The 11,824-nt window shown below is 35.9% G+C and overlaps 1 protein-coding gene across 1 annotated transcript; it reads left to right on the top strand.

The window, feature by feature from the left end:
* Positions 1-6,597: 6,597 nt before the first annotated feature.
* Positions 6,598-9,272, top strand: LOC127444936 (zinc finger protein ZIC 2-like). Its single transcript, XM_051704605.1, has 3 exons — positions 6,598-7,728; positions 8,225-8,388; positions 8,503-9,272. The coding sequence occupies exons 1-3, from the start codon at positions 6,798-6,800 to the stop codon at positions 8,689-8,691; spliced, it is 1,284 nt and encodes a 427-aa protein (XP_051560565.1). The 5' UTR covers positions 6,598-6,797; the 3' UTR covers positions 8,692-9,272.
* The last annotated feature ends 2,552 nt before the right edge of the window (positions 9,273-11,824 follow it).

The following is an 11,824-nucleotide window of genomic DNA, read 5'->3' on the forward strand; positions in this document are numbered from 1 at the left end:
GCAAGCAAAAATAATAATAGTAATAATAAAAAATGTCTATACTGCAGAAGACCTTTTTTAAAGCTTTTAAGTTAGGAAGAGGAAAAGGTTTACGTACTAAATTTACATTTTTATTATTGATGAGTAACTTCTTCCAGTCCTGCAATCTATGCCTTTGTATGACAGACACAGAGTTTAGCATTAATAACAATTAAATTAGTTAAAGCTTTACTTACTTATTATTTATTTATTTTTTTAGATGGGAGGATACTTGTTGAAAAGAATGTGTCAAAATAGATGAATACATTGAAATGTCCTCCGATGTGACACTTTAAACAGAAAACTACTTTAAACAGAATTTTTCAAATGTTATTTTAATTAATGTGCGTGCATTTAACTGACTATATATATATATAATGTAAGCCTACTGTCACTGAGTGATCAGAATTATAAATGGTTAAGATTCAAGCTTAACCCCTGAAAATATATGTGCTGCAAATGGCATTTTATCACCCACTTGTAATAAAGTTAGTGGAGTGCAGTGCCTGTGATCACTCCAAAGAAACGCAGTTGGGACGAGGTGTTGACGCCTGCTGCTACTGTTTTCAATAGGACCAACCCAGTTCTCTCTCCCTTCCCTGCAGTGGTTCTGTTCCATCCTGTCTGTCAGTGCAGATATGCTAAGCCGTCCAATCTACCCTTTATATAGGCTACATATGGTTGCCATAGCAGCGTTATTCCTGGGGTGTAGCAGCTTCAAATGATTGCCGATGGTTTGAACCTCAAAAAACACGTCTGTGTTTGTGTGTGAGTGTGAGTGTGTGTGTGTGTGTGTGTGTGTGTGTGTGTGTGTGTGTGTGTGTGTCTTTGAGATGAAGAGAAAAAAGAAAAAGATGTGAACTGGGATGATGAAAATCTTTTGTAAGATGCAACTGTAAGAACTGCCAACAACAGCCAGCCAATAAAATATTTCTGCAGAATGGTTAACTGGTAGAATGGTAGATTTGGTTAGCTACAAAGTCACCTGAATGCCCGTCCTTTTTCTTTTTGGCTAAACAAAAACAACACAGATTTCAACAGAATTTGTGTCCCATTTAGGTTGACCAGACAATCTTCAGCCAAACTGCCTTTTTTCTTTTGGTTCACCAGACTCATTTCAGTCTCGTATGTTATTTGTCTTACAAATTATTTTTGCAATTACTTTGAAGAGTAAGTGAAGATGAACCCAAGAAGTAAACGAAAAAAGGGCTTTTGTGTTTCCAAATGGCAGAATTTCAGAACTTTAGAGTTGATCTCACCCACACAGAGCTGAGAGAGAGAGAGAGAGAGAGAGAGAGAGAGAGAGAGAGAGAACTGGTTGACCATGCAAAAACATTAAACAGCATATGGTTGATTCAGCTCATTAGTGCATCTGTTGAATGAAGGGACTAGCCCACTAAATGATGAGCTCATTTACACACAAACACGCACGTTGGTGCGGCTATCCTTATGAGGACACTCCATAGACGTAATGATTTTTATACTGTACGAACTATAGATTTTATCTCCTAAACCTAACCCTACTCCTAACCCTCACAAAAACGTTCTGCATTTTTACATTTGCAAAAAAATAAAATAAAATAAATGAATAAAAAAAAAAAAAAAAAAAATATAAATATATATATATATATATATATATATATATATATATATATATATATATATATATATATATATAAAACATCGTTTAGTATGTTTTTTTTTTAAAGCGATTTGAATTACGGCAACACTAGAAATGTCCTCATAAACCACGTTTATAGCATAATACCCTTGTAGTAACACATCGCATAATGGGGCATTTTGCACCTCTTATTTAATATTAGGATATCATGCTCAAAGTGCTTAACAGATCACAGCATCATTACTGTCTGACCCAAACCTTTACATATAACAACACACATGCACACAACACTTTTGACGGGTAGCACTTCACTTGCCTAAATACTTCTAAATTCACCAACAAATTATTATTAATTTTTTTTTTTCTGAATTAAGCTCTCTTCAGATATCTACGAAAACAAAACAAAATACAATTTAGTTTAACAGCTGTATTGAAACCAGTCATGCACATAAAACTGACCTTTTCCCTAAATATTCTTCACCTGTTGTAGGATTCATTTAGGTGAATCTCATTAATCAAAACTTGTATCATGACACATTCAGCGAAAACGCGCTTTTTGTTTAACACACAGTAGAAAGAATCTGTTTTAAAAAAAGAAATTCCTCAAATTACTTTAAATAAAAATCATAACTCATATATAATATTAGAAATAAATAGGCCTATAGGTATAAAAGCAGGAAACACAGCAAAATAATAGGCCTAATAATAAATAAAAGAAAAATAACAATGTTCTGTAATGTTTAAACCAGCGCGAATCAACCTGTTTTAATTTGTCACAGCCTGCATCGTTCGTATCACTATCTATCTATCTATCTATCTATCTATCTATCTATCTATCTATCTATCTATCTATCTATCTATCTATCTATCTATCTATTTTTTTATCACAATATCGACCTAACACTATAAAATGAGTACGAGTAGACTATTAAATTACGGTAAATAGCGTACATATGCTGTCCAATTTTTGCTTTCTCAAAATCCATTATCTCAAAATGTTCAGATTTGACCAGTTATTTTTGTTTTAAATGTGTGTGTTATGTTGCAGTTCACATTCATAAGACTTAAAATTCAGAGCTATTGTGTCCACAACAAATTGCCATTAGCTACTCATTAACTTGGTAAACATGCACGTAGAATTTACTGTTTTGAATGAAAAAGTGCATTTTGGCTCAACACGTTTAACCCTGCATCGCTGAATTTAAAATATAATTTTGATAAAGCAATCTGATTATCATGTTACAGCGATGAAATTGAAAATGTAAACTATGTACGCTAAATGATGCTTCAAGGCACACTGGTGCCATTTCACAAAATGTGTGAAACCAATTCGCAAATTTGTTAAATATAATTATTTTGAGATTTATAATTTTAAAAATGTTTTTCACAATTATGATGTGCTCAAAATTGATTTATTGAACCCATTTTGAATGAATTTACAGGTCAATTGTTAAGATTGCCTGCCAACTTGTTGACTGGCATTTCAACAATTAAACACATTTTTTTTTTATCCCTAATATGAGTGTAAGTTCACGTTAACACGTTATCTTGTAATGCATATATAGCCTACATAATTAATGGTTATTTATTTTATTTGTGCACTATTATGTGTTTTGTTTTGTGTATAGTGAAATTGTGTTCCTACTTAGAAATATACATTTAAATGATTTGCTATTACGAGAAAAAGGCACCACTGCCAGCAGTAAAAGGCAAAAAAAAAACAAAAAAAAAAAACAACAACAAAAAAAAGATATTTTCTATAATTAAGGGACACAGTTGTCCAGCCGCTGCGAAGAGCATCAAAACTAGCACTTGTTTAAAAACATGCAGTATTCTCAATTTCAAGTTTAATTGCATAAGGTCAAATTAAATGTAGGCCTATATATTTACGTTTAGCAGGGAAATAAATTTACAGCGCAAATTATGGTTACTCCAGGGTTGTACATTAGCATTAGATGCTGGAAATGTCCCGCCCCTTACTGAAACGGAAAATATGATTGGTTAGCAAATTTCCAATCGCGTCTGAAATTAACGTTCTGATTGGTGGATCAACTTAGTCTGACTGTCTGCCTTGTCTGTGCAGTCAGTTGCGCTACCACCTCCCACTGCTCCATGCATGTTTAGAGAGAATCTCTACATTTTTAAAATAATAATAAAAAACACAATTCACTCATCGGTGCTGCGGCATCGCGTTAGTAGATTAAAAGTTCTAAGTCAAAAGCCTACACTGTAAAAATAATAATAATAATAAAAAAAATCAAAAAATCCTGTTAAATTTACAGTAAAAAACTGGCAGCTGTGTTTGCCAGAAATTCACTGTAAAAAATACAGTGACCACTTCAGGCTTTACGGAAGGTAATTTTGATGCCTGTATATTTTACGGTGCATTCCCGTTTATATTATTAAATGATATAAACTTAATAGACTACTTAACTTTTTGAAACTTTAAAATTCTGCTTTTCACTTTATAATGTATTGTTATTTACCGCAGTATTTACAGAAAGGCACATGATGACATAAAACTCATCAGTAGTGGCTTTTCCAAGAGCAATAAACGTGTAGAGACAGTGCTCAGTATCACTCACACAAACACAAAACACGGTCAGGGTTAAATTTAAATAATGCAATAAACATTAAACAACTAAACTACATAAAATATAACACAGAACACCCCAATGTAGATAAATGATATTAAAAATAAGAAGAAACAACTATTCCCATAAAATATAATGAAATGTGATGGGTAACGCAGGGAATTCTGGGAACGCCCGATTATAGTTTTTTTTAACCGTTATTTTTTTTATTATTTTTTTCAATAATTTACCGTAAAAGGTACATGTACTCTCTTGTTAAACATCATATACATGTTTACCGTTAATTATACGCTAAATTAATACTTTTTACATGTAAAAATTTTAATTTTACAACATTGTACTGTAAAATTACATGTATTGTCTTTTTAAATATATTATAATTTTTTTTACCGTATATTTTAAGGTAACTGCCCGTTTACAATTTTTTTTTTATTTATTTATTTATTTATTTTTTACTGTAGCATTTTTACACACTTTTACCGTTAAAATTACGGACATTGTTTACAGTGTAGCCCACTCGTTGTTCTGGTGGCCATACCTATCATCACTTATTTTAGGGGCGTACGCAAAATCCTAAGAAAGTTAGATGGGCATACAGTAGACTACACTACTGACTTGAGGTATCAGTCCAATGGGATACGTGCAAAATAAACCACCTGTTTGGCTGTGTTTTAAAACTTGTAACCGCTTTTTTGTAAAGTGTTCTTTTCTCATTTTTAAATATTTGAACGCAGGCGCGGACTGGCCATTGGGAGAACCGGGACTTTTCCCTGTGGGCCGGCCGCGAAATGCGGCTGCATGGGCCGCCGCTTTATGCAGAACGCGCCACAAAACGGCGCAGCAATATGCAGAAAAGGACAGCGACCCCCAACCCCCCCCCCCCCCCCGGGCCGAATTTTCTTCCCAGTCCGCCCCTGTTTGAACGTCTTACATTCATACACTTATCTTTAATTAATTAGCTGAGTCAATGTTTTTGAAATAATTCAACGAAGTTGTTTTGTGCTCTTCAGAAAAGGTGAAAAGGGCCAGTTCTGTTTGAACCTCTTGATAATGTTGATTTTATAGCCTACTCATGGCGGCGTCTCTTCGTCTGTGTATGTCACCAATTCAAGCCTCAACACATAAATATGTGTCTAAAGGTTATATATCATCTGAGGAAGAACAACTCGTCCACAATGGAGAGACTTCCCATCTCACCGCCGTTGTCAGGACAACCCAAGCGGTATCTGTCCCCATAATATGTTTCAGTTCAAAGCCGGTGACTTAGTTCTTTACGACACTGTCATGTCCTTCCTCTTCCTTTTCTTTGACTGCTCATTCTGTGAATTAAGGCATAAGCCCTTGTCCAAATAACCTATGGACAAAAGTATTGGTTTTCGGGGACGTGAGAGAGAATGAGAGTTCGTTTCCTTATTAACACAGGAGAACAGATTCTGTCACATAAGATGTGAATGAAACGTTGGAAAAATGGTTTTATAGATGAAGCATCAAAGATCATTACTTTGAATGTGTATTGGCATGCTGCTTTATCACCACGCTTTGCATCTTTGATAAAAAACGATTCAGATTTATTTCATAGTTCAAGATGACTTTCATGTTACTTTACAAACAAGTAGCCTAACGCTGAAAGGTTATGTCCACGTATTTGTAGTAGCCCATATATCCAAAAAGATTTATTGTAACAGAGAGTGCATTGCGAAAATAATATCAATTGTATCAAATACAATTTGATTTAGAATATTTATGATTTAAACCGAGATGGCAATGTATTGTGTATTTAGAGTTTCATTTTTGGGCGTTTCATTTGTGAGCCCTCTCTAATTAAAATGTAATGCGAGACCTGCTGTTTCATGCAAATATGATCGAATCAGCAGTCGGTGCGCGATTTTGACATATTTAATGGATATGGACATATTTAACCTCCAAACTGAGGTTATAACTTTCAAAATCAAGGTGTATAACACTGCTCTGAATTCAATCAAATTAATGACGTAAAAACATTTTTTTACACCATTGTTTATGTTTCATTAATTTATTTCTCACAGCACGCAGACTCGTCTCTAGTAAACGCATAAAACTGGGCGGAGAAACAAGAACAGTCAGGCCGGATTACTCATGGTGAGTAAACGTGCGATTGGACCAGTAAACGGGATTTGGGAGTTCCACAAACCAATGAGATTCCCAGATTTGAGTAACGAGGTTACTGTTGTGAGGGGGCGTGGGGTGCCCGGGTGAGATCCTAGAGATAAATGCAGTCAAGAGCGCAGAAACACACACACACACACACACACACGCAGTAGGAATGGTACTACTAGAGGTGAGGATCAGCGCAATCGTCACCAGTTCCACTTTGGCGCAGTGATTTGTTAATCAGTGCAAGGCGCTGTGTGACATTTTTAGACGTTTTCCATATTCAGATCCGTCGTGTCAAAGGGATTTATTAGATTTGACTAACTTCATCACGTAATATGACTTTCATTAACCTCACTGAGGGCAAGTAACAGTCTCTCACTTTCTGTATAAAGTTATTATTATTATTTTAAAACGCACGTGTGATCGTGGTGATGTTACTGGACGCCGGCCACCAGATTTCTGGTTTAGGAGCTGGCACGTTCACAAGGCATCACTCAACTGTGAGCGAGGCGCAGGAGCGAAATATGAGTTTCATGGAATCGGCACACATGGGTGCGTTCAAACTGAACCACCCCGATTTGTCCCCGGGCCAAAACGCAGCTTTTGCTCCCCAAGCAACCAGCTATTCTGCGGCGGCTCTCGGAGCACATGCAGCAGCGCACGCCGCTTCGTACGCCAGCTCAACTTTCAACTCTACCAGGGAGTTCCTCTTGTGCAGCCGAGGGTTTGGGGATTCGACTCCGGGCGGCGGGCAGCCCCCCATCTTCAGCTCCCCAGCGGGGCCTCTCCATCACTCTCATCCTGAGGGTCAGGGTCACCTACTTTTCCCCGGAATCCACGAACAGCACGGGTCCCACTATAGCTCTCCAAACATCCTGAATGGCCGCCTTGGATTACCCGGTGAGGTCTTCGGGCGAACGGATCAGTATCAGCAAGTGTCAACTGCGCGGTCAGATCCTTACAGTCAATATGGCCTAAATATAAGCATGAACATGGCGCATCATCCCGGCGCTCTCTTCCGCTACATGCGACAGCAGTGCATCAAACAAGAGCTCATTTGTAAATGGTTCGACCCGGAGCAGCTCGGCGACCCCAAAAAATGCTGCAGCAAAACTTACAGCACCATGCACGAGCTGGTCACTCATGTGTCCACGGAGCATGTCGGCGGACCAGAGCAGTGTAACCACGTATGCTTTTGGGAGAACTGCCCACGGGAAAGTAAGCCATTCAAGGCAAAATACAAACTAGTCAATCATATCCGAGTGCACACGGGAGAGAAACCCTTCGCATGTCCCTTCCCGGGATGTGGAAAGGTTTTCGCGCGTTCGGAGAATTTGAAAATACACAAACGGACACACACAGGTAAATTCAGGAGTTTATGCTTTAAATATGAATGTAGATTCAATTAGGCAATGCAAAATAAATAAATAAAACATTACATTTCGTAAAAAAAAACAAAAAAACAAAAACAAAACATTTATAGCCGAATACTATTCAAACTGTAAATGGCATAAATTTGGCTCATTTGGTCTTGTTCTTTAATAATGCCAATCAACACTTGTCCTACTTTTGTTACGCATCCGGTGAAGATAACTCATAATTCAGTACTGATGCTTTTGTAAGTGTGAATTGGTCTTTAATTGGAATGCTTAAATCGGGTTATTGTTATGAGGGGCACGCTCAATGTATTCCGATGCAGGCCCATCAGCTTCCTTTTGGGTAATCAAAGTTAACTCACTTAAGAGTGATGTTAGTAGCTCATACACCACTGCTAACCGACATTAATTGTCACTGTGTGATCTAGTATTATCCACGGTCGTAAAATAAATATCTTAATTTGAAACCTCTCGTCTTTCAGGCGAAAAACCATTTTTGTGTGAATTTGACGGCTGCGACAGACGCTTTGCCAACAGCAGTGACCGGAAGAAGCACATGCACGTTCACACGTCTGACAAGCCATATCTGTGCAAACTGTGCGACAAGTCATACACACATCCCAGCTCTTTAAGAAAGCACATGAAGGTGAGAGTTTATTGCAGCTGAAAACGATTCCTCAGAACCGAGCAATTCGTCAACAAATCCTCGCAAATCAAAGTTTATATGGAATGAAGTATAATTGTTTGATGTCTTTTGTAGGTTCATGAGGATCAAGCTCCGGTAAACGAATCCTCTCCTACTGGAAGCTCCGGGTACGAGTCGTCCACGCCCTCCAGTTTGATCTCTCCATGCTCGGAGACGCACAGCACCATGTCGCCCGACTCTGCTGCGCTCAATAGCAGCGTGCACAGCAGCTTAACATCCAATTTTAGCGAGTGGTACGTTTAAGGACTCCGCCAAAAATGACTTATAAAAAAAGAAAATATTATCTGTACATAGTAAATGAAGGTTTATATTATCAGCATGTCTGAGGTTCAGTGTTGCACTGTGACTGATGTAAGCTGAGGATAATTAACAATAACAATGACTAAAAATAACGTTGTTTATTTTCTCATATGAAGAATTAAATGTCCTTTGGTAATTTGTTGCCAAAGACGAAGGATGGATGTTTTTTGTTTGTTTATTTGTTTTTTTGACTAGAATTGTTTTACAGTAAGGTCGTGCCAAGTTACGATGTTTGAATACACAATGGATTGTAAATTAGAGCTGACGTTACATGATTGTCTTACCATAAATGTATTAATTGGGACTCTTAAGTGCCAAAGTCAAAAGTATGTTAAAATGGACACAATTTCGTGAATGTATTTTATTTTTAGAATTAGATATCCAAAACATTAGATGTCCATATATATGTTACAGATATAATTGTTTGTAAAACATTCATTTGTTTTAAATTATGGTATAGCGTAGCCTACTTGATGAAAATACAAATATTTATGGAAAACTCCTCGATTAAAATCTGTACAGAATTGTTGCCTTTAAAGTGTTTGTAATTTGTATTTCATTTTTAAGATATTTGTTTTGAAATATTGTTGTTTAAAATAAAACAAACAAGTCTCATTCATTGCTTTAAAAAAGTGTGAGACTGAGATTAATTCATAATTAAATAACTATAGTCTATATTCATCGTTTGTAATCATTTTCGTTTAAATTGATTTTATATCATTCTACAAAGAAAAAAATGGCCGTAGTCCTCGGTACTAAGTTCCAATTCGAATCTTTTATTTATTTCTTGTATTTGGAACTTGATAACTTTGTGAATATTGGTGTCCTTAAGAAAACCTCAAATGTTTTTGGTCATATGTATCCGACTGTGACGTAGACAATGCAGTTTATATAATGTTTAATATAAACTAATAATATAAAACATGTATATGCAGTTGCATTGTATAAACAGTTTTTAGGCTATATATAAAAAATTAAAAAGATGAATAAGCGGTCGTTTTCACCATCTTTTGCACCATTAGCTAATTTCCAGGATGTGCCTCTATACGAATTATGGAAATAATTAATAGGCGAATGTGATGGATAACTGAATTGGATCATTTTATCTATTCGCAAATGGAAGCAATTCAACAAATCATAAAAGTTTTACGAGGCCACCTTTGCCAATTTATATATACACTACCGGTCAAAAGTTTAGAAACACTTGACTGAAATGTTTCTCATGATCTTAAAAATCTTTTGATCTGAAGGCGTATGCTTAAATGTTTGAAATTAGTTTTGTAGACAAAAATATAATTGTGCCACCATATTAATTTATTTCATTATAAAACCAAAATGTAATAATAATAAAAAAAGTTTTTGAAATTGATGATTTGGAGCAAATAATAAAGAAAAGCAGCCAGCAAGTGCCCAACATAGATGGGAACTCCTTCAATACTGTTTAAAAATCATCCCAGGGTGATACCTCAAGAAGTAGGTTGAGAAAATGTCAAGTGTACATGTCTGCAAATTCTAGGCAAGGGTGACTGCTTTGAAGATGCTAAAATATAACACAGTTTTGATTTATTTTGGAATTTGTTTAGTCACAACATAATTCCCATAGTTCCATTTATGTTTTTCCATAGTTTTGATGACTTTACCATTATTCTAAAATGTGAAAAAAAAAAATTATAATAAAGAATGAGTAAGTGTTTCAAAACTTTTGACCGGTAGTGTGTGTGTGTGTGTGTGTGTGTGTGTGTGTGTGTGTGTGTATATATATATATATATATATATATATATATATATATATATATATATATATATATATATATATATATATATATTCAAAATCAAAACAACCTTTAACGCATGGTCAATATACTCGTCTGCACAGACGTCAATTAAAAATGAAATACAACCTCTGTCAATGTCACGGTTTTCATCAACAACCTGTCGTGCACTTTCAGTTTTTCTCTCCTCTCCGGGACACATTTCGATCTCTGACTTCGCTGCTCTGATTGGTCGAGAGGGAAAACACCCCAGCTTCTGTCTGTTATGTCAAATGTATGCGCAGATCTCAGCAGCTCCGACCGAACATATAATTACATGCAGAATAATTATTACAGCTATGTCCATATACTGTATATTCAGATGCATCGACAAATATGGAAAACAAAGTAGGTGTGGCATTCACTGTTCCGGATTTCAATATTCAGGCCAATAAAATAATCTTTCAGTGAACACTGGAGAAATGGTAACAATCATAATGGCTTCACACTGGGTTGAGGAAAAGACCACTGAGGGCCCTTATATGTTCTGACTCAAGTTCATCATTAATAACATTAAAAACATGTCATTTGAAAAGTAGAGCAGACGTTTTGATTGAGATACTTCAAACAATATATTGGATTCAGATGATGGGATTAATTGTAATTTTTTGTTGGGTAGGCTACCAACTCATGTAAGGCTAAAAGGACATGGGATGGCAGATGAGAGTGCAAAAGAAGCCACAAAGAAAAGAGATATAGACATAAATGTTAAATATAGTAAGACTGAAATGAAGAGTTTAATTAAACAACATATGAGCAGTAGGTGGCGAAAACAATTGGAGGAGGATACAGGAAGATGGTTTTATAACATTCAAAGAAATGCAGGTAAAGGTAAAGTAACAGGGCAAAATAGAAGAGAAGAAACAATAATCTCTAGACTTAAATTTGATCATAGAGCACTTAATAGTTCTTTGTATAGAATAGGGAAAAATGATACAGGGAAATGGGACGTTTGTAATCAGGAAGAAACAGTAGATCATGAGAGAAAGATAACCTATTTATTTCTAACCTTAAGAAAATTTATGATTTTTGAATTGACAGGCATTCTGGGAAGAAATTCATGGGACGAATGTTTTACATTTCTAATGCAATATCTGAACGCGACAGATTTAAATAAAAGAATATAGGTCAGTCAGGATGTACAGTGCATTTGTACTAAGAATAGCGTAATTTGATCCCGACCCACACTCCCAGCCAGCAGGTGGCGGTAATGCGCCTTTCGTTGTATGCCAACCGCCATAAAAAATTAAGAAGAAGTAGCAGCT

This window comes from Myxocyprinus asiaticus, chromosome 8 (genome assembly GCF_019703515.2).
Source record: "Myxocyprinus asiaticus isolate MX2 ecotype Aquarium Trade chromosome 8, UBuf_Myxa_2, whole genome shotgun sequence".
Lineage (NCBI taxonomy): Eukaryota > Metazoa > Chordata > Actinopteri > Cypriniformes > Catostomidae > Myxocyprinus > Myxocyprinus asiaticus.

Excerpts from the sequence above, each read along its gene's own strand:
- LOC127444936 (XM_051704605.1), top strand. The coding sequence starts at position 6,798 with ATGTTACTGGACGCCGGCCACCAGATTTCTGGTTTAGGAGCTGGCACG. Across the intron at positions 7,729-8,224 it reads ACACAAACGGACACACACAG|GCGAAAAACCATTTTTGTGT; the intron begins GTAAATTCAGGA and ends CTCGTCTTTCAG. Across the intron at positions 8,389-8,502 it reads CTTTAAGAAAGCACATGAAG|GTTCATGAGGATCAAGCTCC; the intron begins GTGAGAGTTTAT and ends TGTCTTTTGTAG.